This window comes from Hydra viridissima, unplaced genomic scaffold (genome assembly GCF_058129835.1).
Source record: "Hydra viridissima isolate aposymbiotic clone 2 unplaced genomic scaffold, HvirCarnegie_v1 scaffold_2, whole genome shotgun sequence".
Lineage (NCBI taxonomy): Eukaryota > Metazoa > Cnidaria > Hydrozoa > Anthoathecata > Hydridae > Hydra > Hydra viridissima.
This window is the reverse complement of record NW_028324301.1, coordinates 23998945-24017161: the sequence shown is the minus strand read 5'-3', so window position 1 is coordinate 24017161 and position 18217 is coordinate 23998945. Positions and strand designations below refer to the sequence as shown.

The window sequence follows — 18217 nt, the reverse complement described above, 5'->3', positions numbered from 1 at the left end:
CTATAATTTTTTTCTAAAGTTTTAGTTTTTTATTCGACTAATAATATTAATTACTTAATCATAAATATTATATACTTTTAAGTTTAAATTGTTGTCTAAAGTCCTATTTTCACTTAGTGTAACAATCAAAGTCTATCTTATCTAGTGCCAATATAATCCAATAGGATTATATTGATATTATCCAATAGGATTGTATTGATATTATCCAATAGGATTATATTGATATTATCCAATAGGATTGTATTGGTTATAATGGTTTATATTGGTTATATTGGTTTATATTATGTTATAATAGGATTATGTATATATCAATATAATCCAATAGGATTATATTGACACTAGATAAGATAGACTTTGCTTGAAGAAATTGGATATACTGTTGCTAATAATGTTACAAACTTTTAAAAACAAATTGCTTTTTGAAGTGAGTAGAGCAGTTTACTAAATATGTGAATAAATTTTTTGCAGATTTTGCAGTCCAGTGAATAAATTTTTTTCAGATTTAACAGCTAATTGATAAGCAGATGTCAGTAGAAATTCTACACAAGAAAGGCACTTGGTAGCACAATTGCATTAAACCGATAAAAGCAAACTGTCAAAAATTTCTAAAAAGTTTTGTTTTGACAAGCTTGTAATTTGTATAATCTTTTTCCAGTCCAATTTGTGAGATTTCTATGTACCACTCCTTTTTCCAAGTGCAACATAATTTTGATTTGTTAAAAAGAATTACCAGGGGCAAGAATAATTAGGTTAAATTGAAACTGATATTCTTGTTTGTACTTCCAAGGCAGTAAACACTAAAATTTTTCTTTTACTTATTTCTGACAGTTTTTTGGTTATGCATACATACATATACATACATACATACATACATACATACATACATACATACATACATACATACATACATACATACATACATACATACATACATACATACATACATACATACATACATACATAAATTTTGCATGCAGATCTAATTTTTCTCAGGGATGGTTTTAGGCTAGGTTTGGACCACCCCAGACACCATGTTCAGGCTGGTTATGGCTGGAACCAAGTTCCAACCCCCTCCAAATATTTTAATAGTTTTTACTAGTGAAAACTAAAAAATTGTAAATATGTTTTTTATGATGATTTTTGAGGGATATTTTTGGAAAAGTATATGTTACAAATCAATGTGAAAACTTGTTAAGACTATTTTGATTTATCAATGTGTTTGTTGTGAAAAAGTTTTATCAACAGTGTGGTTTAATTCCCAAAAATATGACTTCATAGCTACAAATGCATTTCTAATTAATACAGTAAAGTTTTATATCTAATAGCTGGAAAACCTGACGCATTGCACTGGGTATTCCAGCTAGTGTATATATATTTGCATATATTTATGTATTTACATGAATATATGTAATATAAACTCAAAACTCCTTATCCTGATAGACTTTTATAGTTTATTTTTATATAGCTATCATCTCAGTTTCACTACGACTATGGTATGCGAGCTGTTAAAGCAGTATTGTCAGCAGCTGGCAATTTAAAACTAAAATTTCCAAATGAAGATGAGGATATTTTATTACTGCGATCAATTTTAGATGTAAACAAACCAAAGTTTTTGTCGCATGATATTCCTTTATTTGAAGGAATAATTTCTGATTTGTTTCCAGGAATCACTCTTCCTGAAGCAGATTACATATCTTTTTTAGCAGCTGTAGAAGAGGTAGATAAAACAAGCTTTTCTTTCATCTTTTGAATAATTGAATAATAATAGATTTTATTTATAATATTGATTTTTTTGTTTACAGTTACTTTTAAAAAAGTTAATCTCTTTCAAATATTTCTTCAGCGGTAATTTATATATATATATATATATATATATATATATATATATATATATATATATATATATATATATATATATACACACACACACACACACATACACAGTCCCCTATCAAATTATTAGCCAATGTTGTATTTTTCTCATTCTAGTAGTAAAATTTGATATTTTCTTCATAAATACAAAAACAAATTTTTTATTTATATAAAATATAATTATTTTCTAACATAAAATACACAAAATTTTGGTAAGAATATGTTTATTAAGAGAAATTCTCAATATTTTGTTGATCCTCCCTTATTTTTAATCACTGCACGAAGGCGATTTGGCATACTATAGAGACAATTTAAAGCCATTTCTTTCAAATGTGCATTATGGTTCCAATGCCAAATAACTTTTTCAATCAATTGGGTTCTATTTGTGACATTTTTGGTGGAAATTTCTCTCTTTAATAACTCCTATACATTTTCTATAGGGTCTAATTCCGGAGAGTTCCCTGGCCAATCCAATTGTGGAAGTTTTTGAGAAGCTAATAATTTTTTAATGGATTTTGCTGTGTGGCATGGGGGGCTCCATCTTGCATAAATATTTTTTTTTTGCTTATTTTGAAACCATTCCTTCAATTGAAGTAAAAGAGAAGTTTCAATAAGTTTTTTGTATTGATCCTGTTTTATTATTCCATCTACAATGAACAGTTGGCCAAGGCCTTTCCCGCTGATAACCGACCAAAGCATGACTTCAGAAGGATGGTTAATTGTTTAGATTATACAATCTTCATGGAATTTTTTATTAACAGCCCTTTTGACATATTGAGCCTTTTGAGTCATAGTTTCTATGTTAGACTCATCGCTGAAGCATACCTGAAGAAAACATAATAAAAATTATCACAGAATATAAAGACTGAAATATTAGGAAAAAAACTTCTAATCAGTGTATTATAATGACTTACCGATTTCCAGTCATCAACAGTGAAACTATGATATTTCTTCGCCCAATCCAGGCCTTTTTTTCTCTGTGCTTTGGCTAATTTTGGCTTTTGTGCTGGCCTTCTACTTCTAATCCCCAATCCATGCAAATTTTGTCAAACAGTGATTGTTGCTACATTTATTCCCACCTCATCTAACTTGCTGGTTATTGCAGAACATGTTGCAAATCTATTTTCTTTTACTATTTTTACTAGCATTATTTCATTCCTGGGTGTTATTCACATAATGGGAGGCCATTTTTCAATTTGTCTTGGATTTGTTTTACAGTTCATCTTGATATATCACATTTTCTTGATATTTCTTTTATTAAGGAATGCTTATTGGTCAAAAGTTATTGAATAATTGCTATTTTTCTGAACTAATGTCTTCTTCTTATGTCTTCTTTTTTTCCCATTTTGTAATTTAGAGTTTTTAAACAATTTATCTTTTCTGAAACTATTTTAAGAAATAAAAATTGATTTTTATAAAAAAATACATAATAAAATATTGAAATAGTTGCTTAAAAATTATTTCAAAGTATATTATAATACAAATCTTATTTAATTAAATAACAATGGTTAAAAAAAACATCAATACACTTAAAAAAGCATATGAAGTCAGTATGGATGACAAAAATGAATTTTATGAATTAAACAGGTGCCACTTATTCCCCTGAAATCGTTGCCATCCTAAATGTAATTTTATATTTCTAAAAAGCTTAAAAGTGCTAAGTTATAAACAAAAAAATATAAATCAACTAGTAACAGTATTGCAATCAGATTTAAATGGCACCAAAAGCATTAAATCCTCAAAAATTAACAAAATTGATAAGGTGGGCTAATAATTTGAATAGGGACTGTATATATATATATATATATATATATATATATATATATATATATATATATATATATATATATATATATATATATATATATATATATATATATATATATATATATATATATATATATATATATATATATATATATATATATGTCTTGTTTTTAGGTGAGTACCAAGCATAATATACAAGCTACAGAATTTTTTAAAGAAAAAGTTATTCAAACTTATGAAATGATGATTGTAAGACATGGGTAATAACTGTTTTTTATATTCATAATCAGAAAATAAAATAAAAAAATGATTACCTCTTTGATTACAATATGAAATCAAAAAAGGTTTATACAATAATCTTGCAATTAAACTTTAGATTCATGTTGGTTGGTGAACCATTTTCAAGTAAAACAAGTGTTTTGTATGTGTTGGCTGATGCCTTAACACTCCTTTGTGAACAAGGGTTTCAGGAAAACAAAGTATGTTACTTTTACTTCTATCAATTCTTTTCACTGAATTTAAAGAAATTCATTAAAAAAATGACAAAACTCTTTAATTTTAAGTTACTTCAATGCTTGTCACTCTAGAATTTTTTCAAGTCTTTTCAAGTTTATGTATGCTTATCATTCTAGAATCTTTAAGAAATCTTTTTAAATTTATATATTCTTAAAACTTAGAACCTTGGAAATGTCATTTCCTAAACCTAAAAAACTACTTTCTGTTTCTTTTAAATTAAGAAAATTATTGAAATTTTTTTGCCATTGGTAATAATAATCTCAGCAGCATTTTGACATTAATAAAATGGGCTGTGACATGTAGTAATGTGGACAACACCAATGCATACTTGTTAAAAGTTCAAAAAAGTTTACACACAAAAAACAACAAGAAAGCTAATAAATCCCAAACATTCATTATATATAATTCAATAACTACATAATTTAGACCAAAAAGCAAGTTTAATTTACTTAAAAAACTGTTTTGAAGAAAAATGTATATGTATATTGTATATGTATATTTTTTTATTTTCTATATTTTTTAAAGGTATTGTATCGAATCATTAATCCTAAGTCTATCACAATGGGACAGTTATTTGGGCAGTTTGACAAAGTTTCACATGAGGTATTTGTTTTTTTGTCTCATAGCACAGTAAAATTTGGTTAATTATTTTACTTATTTTATATCTAAGTAAGTTTTTTTTTTGACAAACAGTTCTATTGGTTTTTATTTGTAGTGGACTGATGGTGTGTGTGCAAACACATTTCGGGAATATGCTACAGATCAATCAGAAACTCGTAAATGGGTCATTTTTGATGGACCAATTGATGCTCTTTGGATTGAAAATATGAATACTGTTTTAGATGATAATAAAAAGGTAGGCATACCTTTAGTCAAGTTGTCTTTTTTACCCTTAATTTTTTCAGTTTTAAAATTGATAAGTTTATAAAATTAATTTTTAGCTTTGTTTGATGAGTGGAGAAATAATTCAGTTGTCTGAAGTTATGAGTTTAATATTTGAAACCAATGATTTATCTCAAGCATCTGTAAGAAAAAATTTGCCTTCGTTAAAAAGATTTTTTAGTAAAAATTATTTATTTTTTTTAATTAGATTTTTTGTTTCTTTTTAGCCTGCAACTGTTAGTCGGTGTGGTATGGTATATTTTGAACCATCTTCACTTGGATGGAAGCCTTTGTTAGAATCATGGATTAATACAATTCCTAACATTTTGCGAGTTGATCATGATAAATATATCAAAGGATTGTTTTACTGGGCTGTACCACCTTTATTGTATTTCTTAAGGAAAAATTGTAAGGTAAGCTCACATGTCTTGCATTTATGACATTAGAATATGTGTGATAAAATGTTTATATCTTCATATTGTTCATATACCATAAATTGTAAAAAAAAAAAAAATGTTTAAGGAGTTTGTTCAGACATCAGACAGCAATCTTGTTCATTCATTAATGAATCTTGTGGAAGTCATAATGAAAGGTGTCAATGAATCTGATGTAAAGTTCATTAAAACATGGCTATGTGTATGTTTACTTTACACTTATGTTTAATTTCCTTTTACTGTTAGCTTCTAATAAAATATTTATTAACTTATTTGTTTCAAAAATGTCCTTCTGTTGTCCATACATTGCTTTAGGCTAGGTTTTTTCAATGGCTTATTTCTTCTTTTTAAGTCTGCGTTTTTATTTGGTATTGTATGGTCAATTGGGGCTACATGTGATACTTCTGGGAGAATTAAGTTTGATGCTTTTTTAAAAGACTTAATAAATGGTAAAAATGAAGAGCATCCTTTACCATCAGATATTGGGCACATTGACAATCCATTTCCACTTGAGTTTTCTGTTTATGACTATATGTTTGAAGTAAGATATTTTGTTCATCATTATCATTATAACTATTTTATCAGTTTTTGCTATTTACATGTTGTTTGTTTTAGTTTTTATTGTTAAATTTGAAGTTGAAGTTGTTTTTACCTGCACATTTTTCATTTAGAGAAAAGGGCATGGAAATTGGACACTATGGACAAAAACAATAGTAAATGCAGAATTAATCTGTGGCAGAAAAATTTCTGATATAATAGTTCCTACAATGGATACAGCTCGTTGTTCTTACCTCATGGAGCTTTTGCTGCAAAACCAAAAACCTGTTTTGTTTGTTGGTCCCACTGGGACAGGAAAAAGTATTTATGTGAAAAATATGATTATGAATCAGTTACCTCAGGAGGAATATTTACCAATGTTTTTGAACTTTTCTGCTCAAACTACTGCTGATCAAACTCAGGTCCATTTTATTTGCATTCATATAATTTTCTTTAAAATTATTTTGTTTACTTTTTTACCTAAAAATTTAAAACTTTTCTGCCTGCAAGACATTTAAGCAATAAATGCATCTTTTAAAAACAGCAGATGCAGTGAATCTTTATTTTAAAATTATTTGTAATTTTGTTAAAGCATTTGCACCTTTGAATGTATTAATATCCTAGCATAAATAATTTTGAATATAGTTTTTCAGCATATAGAAAAACTTTGTTAAAAACCAGTAAAATCCAATAGTATTTCATATTCTCTTATTTGTGATTTTTCAGGATTTGATAATGTCAAAGTTAGATAAACGAAGGAAAGGCATATTTGGACCCCCTATAGGCAAAAAGTTTGTAATATTGCTTTCTTATTCTTTTATCATTTAATTTTTATTACTGATTTTAACTAATTTAAAAACTTTCAATCAATATTTTCAGACTCATATCATTTGTTGATGATGTCAACATGCCGACAAAAGAGAAATATGGGGCTCAGCCTCCAATTGAATTGCTTAGACAACTTTTAGACCATGGTACTTGGTGAGAATATACTTTTAATTATTTTTGTATTTTTGAAAGAAGACAACACTTGAGTTTGTAAAAAGTTTTTATTTGCCTTAATGATGTAATACTTTTTTTAAGGTATGATAAAAAAGACACTTCACGTATTACTTTGACAGATGTTCAAATTATCACAGCAATGGGACCACCGGGGGATGGCAAAAACTCTGTTACATCTCGGTTTTTAAGGCACTTTAACATAATCAGCATTGCAAAGTTCAGTGATGAAACAATGACAAAAATATTTGGTAGCATTGTTAATCACTATTTTAAGGTAATTTTTTTTTCATAAAAAGTAAGACTTGATGATGTGTAATCAAAAACTTTTGAAAACTTCCAAATTTTTTATTAAGCTAATTATGGAAGAAAACTAAATATGGATAGGAGGAGATCAAAAACTAGACTTTAAATTATTTAGATAAAAGATAGTGAATAGATTTTCATAAAACTTTAACTCTAGTGGTATTTCCAGTTATGGTAAAAATTTTTTAGAAAAGCAGAAACTCATGCAAATTAATTTTTTTGTGTAATTGATTCATTTTCAGGTGAATAGCTTCCCTGCTGATGCATTTGTGATTGGCTCACAAATAGTTGCTGCAACACTCCAAGTAAAATATTTCCACCTAATGTTCTGCTGTTATTATCATTAATATTATAGCATAACAACCCTATGAGAAGTGATGCAGTTTCACAATTTTTGTAATTGCTATCTGTTAATGTAATTTTAGATCTATAAAGAAGCAGTTAGTAATCTTCTACCAACTCCTGCAAAGTCACATTACATATTTAATTTGCGAGATTTTTCTCGAGTCATTTATGGTGTTCTTCTAATTGAACTTCAGTCAATTACAGATAAGAAATGTTTGCTGAGGTTATGGGTGCACGAAGTATATCGTGTTTTTTATGACCGCTTGGTTGACTATAACGACAGAGTGTGGTTGTTTAAGTAAGAAGTTTTAATTATTTTAGTATAGTACATGGTGATTGCATCTATTATACTTTTAAACATGTTTTATAGTGTTTTATTTAAAGAAACTTTGTTATTTTTGTTAATTTTTCAACCCAAAGAGCTTTGTGGAGACAAGTTAAAGGTTAAATGGAAAGTGTATCTCTGACTTAATTAATATTATCTTTATGATAATAAACTTAAAACATAATATAGCGTAATATCAGTTTGGAATTGTATTTCAATAGTTATTTCACAAGATTGTTTTGTTTATAGTAAACTTTACTAGAAGTATTGTCTTGTAGTAAGGTGCAAGTGATTACAAAAGAATACTTCAAAGAAGATCTTGATAAGTTGTTAGGACATCTTTCATTTGATAAAAAAGTTAGTGTTATGTACTTTATAATAATTTTACTTTAATATTTATTTTAGATTTTTTATTTCATTTTTTTTAAACTACCTAACTTTTTTGTATGAAGTTAAAGGAAGATGAGATGAGAAGTTTAATGTTTGGAGACTACCTGAAACCTAATGCGGTAACTTGTCTTTTTTTTTTATATTTCCATTCTCCTAAATGTATAATCATAAAATGGCATAAATACAAATGCTGCAAATAATGTTATATACATCTAAATATTCATATATATAATATTTATAGTATTCTCTGAAAAATCTTTTCAAAAGCTACATTTAAACATTTTTTGAATTAAAACTACTAAAAATCACTGGTGTTCTGATGATTCTGTAGTATAAAAGGTATTTTGTTGCCTGACTTTCCATACAGTATGTAACAATAAATAAATAATAGTGGATAACAGTAATAATCGTTATTATAGTAATAGAGCTCTTTAAATTTGCATCCACTCTGGAAATAATCTCTTGACAGTTTGAACTTCTTACAATCATTATACCTGCTGCACAATGTTTCCAGCTTGCTCACTGAATAGAGCTATAAACATGAGCTTTGATAAATCAGTTAACATCATTACTATCTGCTCTGAGCAATATTTTCCATATCATCTCCTGAAAATCTCCTGCTGGTTTTTAATTTGGAGGATCTGGTTTGTTATAAATCCTACCATGTTCAGAAAAGTAGGAAGTGATGAACCATAATTTCCTGAGACAAACTTCTCATGATCTTCATGATTAATTTGGGCTGATCAAAACTTAGTTTATAAACAGAGTCTTGTGTGTGATGATGATCCTTTACCATAACATATGGCACAAAACTTTTGTTTTGTTTCACCATGAGATGGTAAGTAGTTAGGTATTCAAGCCATGATTTAATTTTTGTCTTGTAAAATGCATGCAAGTTGAATTTTATAATCTGAGTTTAGAAATCAATTGTTCCATAATATTCATTTATAGCTTCTTGGTTTTTTAAGAAATGTAACACTGACCCTAAGGTTGGTACTTTTTAAGTGCTTTCATTTTTTGCCCACTTGTAAGACCTTCCGAAGTTCCTGAAGATTAAGCATAAAATACCATTTGAAGCCATATTATTTTATACCAATAAATTTTTCTCTTTTAGTAAATCTATGAAGTTCTTTTTATTTTGTATATTAAATGCTTGTAATCAGTACAAAACTGACATTTATCAGACCTAAAAAAAGCAATTAAAGCATATTTTGAAATTTGCTGTCAGGGTACAGAACAAACAATTCAGTTTTTGTGACTTATATTTGTTATCATCACAAGGCATGTATTTTTCATGCAAATGTGGTCCTAATCCTTTACTTCATCAGAACACCTAACTTGTTTTCAACCCAGCTGTGAGTATAATGACATGCATATGCTGCTGTAATATATAAGGTATTTGTTATAATACACAGCAGATTTATGCAGATTATTAAAACTTTCAGACTCTAAGTAATATCAAATTGCTATTGCAATTTTGTCCAATTTTAAGATAACATTTTAAGATAATGTCTTATAAGTTGATATCATAAAACACTATGCTAATATTGTAATATTATTATTAGGATATCTTAATAGTGGTTTGTATTTCATCAGTGATCGGTTGTTAATTTGCTCTCTGACTTTGGTTATACAGTTTTCTTTCTAGGACTTAGTAGATACTATGTAACTAAGTTGGCATAAATTGCAACTTTTTTTTTGTTTCTTGACTTATTTATTATGAAGGCACTTAATAGGAAAAGATATTACTAGTTAAATTAAATGTAAAAAACGAAAGTAGTTTGCATTTTATATCTGTATTTTATCATTCAATTCAACAAATGAAAGACAATTAGAGCTCAATTAAAAGCAAAGTTTGTTTGCATATAGCTTGGCAGTGATCGATTGTACCAAGAAGTAAAATCCATTGATCACTTTTATTCTGTTGTTCAAGATTACTTAGATGATTATAATCAAACACATAAGACACAGATAAATTTAGTCATCTTTAGGTAAGTGATTTTTTAAGTTTATTTCTTGCTTTTAATTGTATATTTCAAGTCATGATTAATTTTTTTAATTTTTGCTTAATTAAGTTTTTTATTTCTTTGAAACAATTTTTCTCAAGAAAAACTTTATTAATGTGCATTTAAAAACATTAAAGTAAAGGTTTTAGCATGGATTTTTTTAAAAAAAACAAACATTTCTTTCATTATATTCATAATAATATTTGCATATGATCGTTGCATGGTAAAAGTATTTTTGCAGCATAATTGATTCTGTGTATTAGGTATGTTCTAGAACATTTAAGCAGGATCAGTCGCATCTTAAAACAGTCTGGTGGAAATGCAATGCTGGTAGGGATGGGTGGAAGTGGGAGGCAGTCATTGAGCAAGTTAGCAGCAGCATTATCAAACTTTGACATATTTCAAATAGAAGTAACAAAATCTTATGGAATAGCAGAATGGAGGGAAGATTTAAAGGTTTTACATTTATTCAAACACTCATATAGCAAACCTCATTTAACTGTTGGTAAACAGAAGAATACAATTGTATAAGAGTTAATATTTTTATGTTTGTGATTTAATTCTAAAAATTTGGTTGATTAAGCTTTAAGGGCATTATGTTTAGAGTCTTCTTAAATTAACTGGGGGACAAGACAAGCCTACAGCGTTTATTATAGCTGACACGCAAATCAAAGAAGAATTGTTTTTGGAGGATATAGACAGTTTGTTAAATTCTGGAGAAGTTCCAAATCTTTTTGCAGCAGATGAAAAAGCAGAGTTAATTGAGGCAAGCATTTTAAATAAACTGCTGGCACTTTGGTGACACTTTGCTGACATGTAATTTTAGCTGCTTTTGTATCAAAATTTTAACATTAAATTTCAAAAATGTTAGTTAAACTAATATTTTCAAATGTTTTTTTAACAAATTGTTCCTTCATAGGCTGTAAGAGCAGTTGCTTTATCTGAATCAAGTGATGCAAAAATTGAATTTACGCCATTATCACTGTATAATTTTTTTGTGAATCGATGTAAAAATAATCTTCACATATTATTGTGCATAAGTCCTATTGGTGAAGCATTTAGGCGGAGGCTTAGGCAATTTCCTTCCCTTATTAATTGTTGCACAATAGATTGGTTTCAGGTTTTTATTTATTTATTTTTCTTCTTGTATTCAAAGTAAACTGAATTTAAATTTTAAGTTTTTGATTTTATTTCTTCTTTAAATTTTTCAAATAATTGAAAAGTTGTTTTTAAACTTCAATTTTTTAAAACTATGTTGTTACTTTTATTTTAGTAATTTTTTTTCAGCCATGGCCAGATGATGCTCTTGAAATGGTAGCTAAAAAGTTTTTGGAAAAAATTGAAATTGATGATAGTCAACTCAAGAGTGTTATCTCCATTTGTAAAAATTTTCATCAGTCAGCCATTAGTTATTCAAATAAGTATAAAATTATGTTTCTTTAGACTTATTTACTGCCATTGAAAAATAGTTTACATGATATAAAATGATAGATTATTTAGGTTATTTACTGCCACTGAAAAATAGTTTACATGAAATAAAATAATATTAAATTGTCATTAAAATTGATCTTATATATTTTATATGTTTTCTTGTTTATGTCACTATGCAAGTAAACTAATAAAGATAATCTTTTAAATGTATAAATTCTAGCTGTCCATCTTTAGTTAATTAACAATTCTCAAAGAGAAAGAAAGTGTGAATTTTTTTGTTATTTTCAAAAAGTATTTTTGTTTTTTTTTTGTTTTACTAATGCTTTTGATTTTAGATTTCAACTGCACGTGGGTCGTCATAACTATGTAACTCCCACATCATACCTAGAGCTGATTAGTTCATTCAAAATATTACTGAGTCAAAAGCAAGATGAGGTTTTCTATTATCCTATAATATGTTAGTTTGTTTAAATTTACTACACAAAATCATAAAGCAATTTTATTTCTAGGTGCTGCATAATAAAAGAAGGTATGAAACTGGCCTTGAAAAGCTTGAATTTGCATCATCACAGGTTTGTATGATGCACTAATTTACAATTACTCTGCTTTTTATAGATTTTAAATCTTCTATTGATATTTATTTGATATATATATATTGATCGTTTTTTTTTATAGCCAGTTATTTTTTTAAAATGATTTTTCTCCTAAAAGGTTGCTACTATGCAAATTGAGCTGGAAAAGCTTCAACCACAACTTGTTGTAGCATCGCAAGAAAATGAAAATATGATGGAGGTGATCCTTCTATACACAATCATATCACAACACTATGTGTTGTATTTATATGTTAATTTAAAGCTGATATTATTATACATTAGAGTTAAGTACTATTATGCAGAATTAACTGATTGTTAGAAAATAGGTCAAAGCCATGTGTCCAAAACAAAAAAAGATAAAGAAAATAAAGTTGGTGTTTTACTCTAAAATTTCAAACTTTGCTAAAACATTTAAAATTATTATTAAAAGTAGCTTGATCTTTCTTATCAATTTTCTCTCTTTTAAAAATATTTCCTCATCATTAAGATTCTAAGTATATGTTACTAAAAGTAGCTACTGTTGTTAATAATATTTCAGATTATTGAAAAAGAGTCTAAAATTGCTTCTGCACAACAAGAAATTATCAGAGGTGATGAAGCTGTGGCTAATGAGCAAACTGCTGAATCACAAGCATTGAAAAATGAATGTGAAGCAGATCTGGCTGAAGCAATCCCAGCACTTGAAGCTGCATTGGCAGCATTAGATACTTTGAAGGTTATTTTTTAGTTTTAGTTAATAACTAAAACTAAACTTTGTTTATTTTGTTATTAGATTTTATTTTTATTTTAGCCCACTGATATTACCATTGTCAAGTCAATGAAAAACCCTCCACCAGGCGTAAAGTTAGTAATGTCTGCTATTTGCATCATGAAAGATATTCCTCCTGATAAAGTTAATGATCAATCAGGCTCTGGCAGAAAAGTATTGGATTTTTGGGGGCCATCACAGAAACTTCTAGGTGACATGAACTTTTTACACTCCTTGAAGGAATTTGAGAAGGATAATATTCCGGTATATATTTTTGACCATTTTTTCTTTACTTGTGTTCATTTTTAATTTTATAAAATTTTGTTTTTGCATAACGTTGTAAAAGTTAAAATTTTATTTTTCAGGCACATATAATGAAAAAAATTCGTGCTGAATATATTTCAAATCCAGATTTTGATCCTGTAAAGGTCCGCTCAGCTTCATCAGCTGCTGAAGGTTTATGTAAATGGGTGAAGTCCATTGAAATTTATGACAGAGTTGCAAAGGTAGTTTTTCATTTAAATATTTAGTGGACATTTTTAGCATAAAGTATCCAATTTAAAAGTTTTTAAGTGAAAGTTAAGTTTACTAATTAAAATTTAAAAATATTGTAGGCTATTACAACCAGAAAGTACATTTTATTTTTTAAATACTACTTCACACCAAGTCTTTTTATGGTAAAGTTTTTATAGTGATTTCCGTAATGTCTAAGCATGTTCTGTTTTAGGTGGTTGGTCCAAAGAAGATAAAACTAGCCGAAGCAGAAGAAACATTAGCATCAACTATGGAACTATTAAATATAAAGAGAGCTGAATTATCTGAAATTGAAGAAAAGGTGGCCATGTTAACATCTCAGTTAGTTGAGATGAACAAGAAAAAAACTCAACTTGAATTTCAGGTTAGTCTTTTCATAATTATTAATGTTTTTAGATCTTTTTTTTAAAAAAAGTTTTAAATTTTTATCTTTCAGCTGTGTTGTTTATTTACTCAATTATTACAATGGTAGGTTGATTTATGTGGGAAAAAGTTAGAACGTGCTGAAAAGTTAATAGGTGGTTTAGGTGGTGAAAGGTCTAGGTGGGCAATTGCGGCTATTAACCTTCAAAGCATGTTTGAAAATTTAACTGGTGATGTTTTAATATCCTCTGGTTTAATTGCTTACCTTGGTGGATTTACATCTGCTTTTCGAAAAGAATGCTGTGAAGAATGGACAAATTTATGCTCAGTAACACATTTTTAATTATTTGATTTTTGTTTTGTGAATGTAAATAAAAAAATTAGTAAAAATAAATAAATAATAATAAATGATAATAAAAGAATCAATCTTAAAAAAATGTAACAGTTTACTATAAAAAAATCATTGAAAATGGTTTTTGAATGTTTAGAATCTTGGAGTAAAATGCTCAAAAGACTTTTCTTTAATGAGGATTCTTGGAGAACCTGTAAAAATTAGGGCATGGAATATTTCTGGACTTCCCACTGATAATTTCTCAATTGATAATGGTGTCATTGTAGACAATTCACAAAGATGGTATAGCTTTTCAGTTCAAATCTCATAAAAAATTTGTTTAACAAGTTGTTATTTTGAGCTTTTTTTTGCTAAATAAAAACTTTAAATAATTTTAAGTAATAATAAATACTATTTGATTTCTATGCACATTTTTTAGGGCTTTGATGATTGATCCTGAAGGACAAGCTAATAAATGGATTAAAAATTCTGAAAAAGACAAAAAGCTCTCTGTAATTTCCTTTTTTATTTGTTAATATAAGTCTATTTCCTTTGAGTAAATACTTTTTTATTTGTATTGCTGATTTTTAGATCAGACCACTATTTTGATTTCTGTCAATTTTTTAATTTATTTTTATTTCTTTAACATCCTTTGATTCAGTTTTCTATTTTTTTCATCATAAATTTTTCATCTGGAAAATAAACTGCAGTATTACAATTCTTGGAGTATAATGACTTCATTTGATCGTCAACTTCAAAAGTAATGTTGGTTTACTTGAAAAAAAAACAAACTTAATGTCCACAACGTACTATTTCAATTGGCTTAAAATATTTATTTTTGTATCTAAAGAAAGTTAAAGGCAGAGATTAAAGAAAAAGCTTCTATTTTATCTTTAGCTAGCATATAATCAGCATTTACACAGAATAACAGTTTTTAAACACCAGAAACAAATAGTATTTTTCTGCAAACCAGAAAAAGCTAATATTGTCTAAAATTGCTTCTACACAACTGCGAGTTTTTTTTAAACATTAAAAAAAAAAAAATACGAATCAAATTTTTTTTTTAATGTTGATATAGAATTTGAAAATCTCTTTTTGTACTTTAAGGTAGTGAAGTTATCTGACACTGATTATCTTCGAACTCTTGAGAACAGCATTCAGTTTGGTACTCCTGTGTTGATTGAGAATGTTGGAGAAGAGCTTGATCCCTCTCTTGAGCCATTGCTTTTGAAGCAGACGTTTAAACAAGGTTCTTGATTTTTTTTTTTTTTTATTGTTAAATTTAACTTTTAACTTACAAATTCATTTTATCATTCTTTTTTTTTTTTTAACAATTTTAGTCAAAGCTTTTATTTACAAACTATTGTCATAATGTGAACTGGTTATAAATATAATATTACATTGTTCATTTTATATTGTCACGAAAAAATTAAATAACAAGCATTAACTTTTTTTTTTACAAAAAATTATGTGAAGGCGGTGTTATGTACATTCGTATGGGTGAAAAAGTCATTGAATATTCTGGTGATTTTAAACTTTACATTACAACAAAGCTTCGTAATCCACATTATCTACCAGAGGTTGCAACAAAAGTAACCATTGTCAATTTCATGATTACTCCTGAAGGTCTAGAGGATCAATTGCTTGGTATTGTAGTTGCAAAAGAAAGGTAAAAATTTCCTATTTATAATTAAAGATAAAATGAAAATAATTAGCTGTTTTTTTTTCTTTAAGTTTTAATTCTATCTTACATTTGACTTTCAGACCAGAACTAGAAGATGAGCGACAAGCATTAATTCTTCAAAGTGCTGCCAACAAAAAGCAGTTACAAGAGATAGAAAATAAAATTCTAGAAACTCTTTCCTCATCAGAGGGAAATATTTTAGAAGATGAAACAGCGATTAACATACTCAACTCTTCAAAGGTGGTTTTTTAAAAGTATTTAAGTTTCCAATTTCTTTTTAGTTTTAACATATTGTAGCAAACCTATTTTTTTTTATTTAATTTTTCTATAGATCTTATCAGATGAAATTAGCAGGAAGCAGAAGGTACATTCAATTAAAATGGACAAGCATTGAAAGTAGTGATTGAATTGCTAACCAATATTAACATATTAAAAAAGCTATAATATTCATATTACAAAATGATTATTAAAACTTTTTTTTATTTGTAAATTTATATAGATATGTTGTTAATAAAGTTCCAGATGATAATTAAAGTTGATAAAAAATGACACAAAAATAAAAAGCAAATAAGAATATTTTTCAAAGAGTTTCCAAATTAAAAAAAGGACAACTTAAATAAGTGGTAGGTGTAATAAGTAAAACAAAGAAATAAAGCCATTTACAAAATCACTAGTCGTTATAAATATATATTAATATTATCAATATATTGATATTATTATGTTAATATTATCAAATCCTTAATGATAATAGATAAATGTCAATACTAAGCTTCGAAGTTTAAAAAGAAAAAAAGCTTCAAAGCTTAATAGTGACAAGTAAGTATTCATAATAAGCAAGCTTAACAGTTAAAAGTTAAAGTCTCTACTAACTTGTAAAAGCATACTTTTGTATAGATAGCAGATGAAACTGAGAAAAAGATCAATCAGTCTAGACAAGGTTACCATTCAATTGCAATGCACTCCTCAATCTTATTCTTTTCAATTACGGACTTACCAAATATTGATCCAATGTATCAATATTCCTTAACATGGTTTGTTAACTTGTATATTGCTGCCATTCAAGACAGGTAAATATACAAAAAAATAACTATATAATGTTTTCCTTAAATTTTTTTTTTTAAAGTTAAGCTTGAATAAGCTTGATTTTTGGAAAAATTTGTTTTACTTTGTTTTCTTTTTAGCAATAAATCGAAAATTTTAGAGAAAAGACTTCGTTATTTGATAGACTATTTCACATATAGTTTATACTGCAATATTTGTCGCTCACTTTTTGAAAAAGATAAACTTCTCTTTTCTTTTATTTTGGCTGTTAATGTGCTTATTGCAAAAAAAGAAATCATTCAGAGTGAGTTTATGTTTTTTTTAACGGGAGGTGTAGGCTTAGAAAATAAAATACCAAACCCTGATCCAGCATGGTTAGCTGATAAATCATGGGATGAAATATGCAGATTGTCAGAATATGCAGCTTTTAGAGGTTTTAGGTAGCTTATTACTGTAATACTATGTACTTATTACTATAATAACATAATACAATGCTTTTATGTCCTTATTTTAATGACTTAAAAACATTTTTTTAGTTATTACTTTCTTAATGGTAAACTTGTTTTAATTCTTTGACCTTGATACTAAATTTAAAGTTTGTAAATGTTAAAGTTTTCTATTGCTTTTCAAAATTGCATGTTGGAGTTAAGTAAATATATTAAAAAACTACATAAATTATTTATTTAAGAGATCATTTTGTAAAGAATATAGTTGTATGGAAGAATATATTTGAAAGTAAAGACCCAGAGAAAAGTGTTTTGCCCCTTCCTTGGAGTGAAAAGTTATCTGATTTTCAAAAAATAATAGTTATTCGATGTTTACGACAAGACAAAGTTATTCCATTAGTAAAAAATTTTATCGAAGAGAAGCTTGGCAGAAGATTTATTGAACCTCCTCCATTTGATCTAGCAAAAAGTTACAATGATTCAAATCAATGCTCACCATTGATATTTATTTTGTCTTCTGGTGCTGATCCTATGGCTGCATTGATGAGGTTTGCAGCAGACAAAGGTTTCACCAGTGAAAACTTTACTGCTGTTTCTCTTGGTCAAGGACAGGTACTAATATTGATTTTTAGCTATTGGTGAAAGTAACTTTTGATTAAAGTTTATA

At 27.4% G+C, this 18217-nt stretch overlaps 1 protein-coding gene across 1 annotated transcript in view; it reads left to right on the top strand.

The window, feature by feature from the left end:
- The window catches only part of LOC145187459 (dynein axonemal heavy chain 12-like), a 42497-nt gene that overhangs the window by 17005 nt on the left and 7275 nt on the right, over window positions 1-18217 (top strand). The window contains exons 37-75 of the mRNA XM_090079876.1: window positions 1466-1717; window positions 3814-3899; window positions 4016-4118; window positions 4681-4758; window positions 4871-5011; window positions 5097-5180; window positions 5265-5450; window positions 5560-5673; window positions 5824-6012; window positions 6143-6430; window positions 6735-6799; window positions 6888-6989; window positions 7092-7284; window positions 7556-7618; window positions 7739-7956; window positions 8262-8340; window positions 8436-8492; window positions 10243-10364; window positions 10643-10835; window positions 10984-11145; window positions 11299-11499; window positions 11667-11800; window positions 12146-12245; window positions 12320-12382; window positions 12522-12602; window positions 12942-13118; window positions 13194-13415; window positions 13517-13657; window positions 13879-14049; window positions 14158-14376; window positions 14537-14682; window positions 14819-14891; window positions 15487-15628; window positions 15856-16048; window positions 16144-16303; window positions 16395-16427; window positions 16958-17130; window positions 17245-17544; window positions 17793-18162. Coding sequence (XP_089936002.1) covers window positions 1466-1717; window positions 3814-3899; window positions 4016-4118; window positions 4681-4758; window positions 4871-5011; window positions 5097-5180; window positions 5265-5450; window positions 5560-5673; window positions 5824-6012; window positions 6143-6430; window positions 6735-6799; window positions 6888-6989; window positions 7092-7284; window positions 7556-7618; window positions 7739-7956; window positions 8262-8340; window positions 8436-8492; window positions 10243-10364; window positions 10643-10835; window positions 10984-11145; window positions 11299-11499; window positions 11667-11800; window positions 12146-12245; window positions 12320-12382; window positions 12522-12602; window positions 12942-13118; window positions 13194-13415; window positions 13517-13657; window positions 13879-14049; window positions 14158-14376; window positions 14537-14682; window positions 14819-14891; window positions 15487-15628; window positions 15856-16048; window positions 16144-16303; window positions 16395-16427; window positions 16958-17130; window positions 17245-17544; window positions 17793-18162 — 5874 coding nt within the window. The remainder of the gene's footprint in view (window positions 1-1465; window positions 1718-3813; window positions 3900-4015; window positions 4119-4680; window positions 4759-4870; window positions 5012-5096; window positions 5181-5264; window positions 5451-5559; window positions 5674-5823; window positions 6013-6142; window positions 6431-6734; window positions 6800-6887; window positions 6990-7091; window positions 7285-7555; window positions 7619-7738; window positions 7957-8261; window positions 8341-8435; window positions 8493-10242; window positions 10365-10642; window positions 10836-10983; window positions 11146-11298; window positions 11500-11666; window positions 11801-12145; window positions 12246-12319; window positions 12383-12521; window positions 12603-12941; window positions 13119-13193; window positions 13416-13516; window positions 13658-13878; window positions 14050-14157; window positions 14377-14536; window positions 14683-14818; window positions 14892-15486; window positions 15629-15855; window positions 16049-16143; window positions 16304-16394; window positions 16428-16957; window positions 17131-17244; window positions 17545-17792; window positions 18163-18217) is intronic.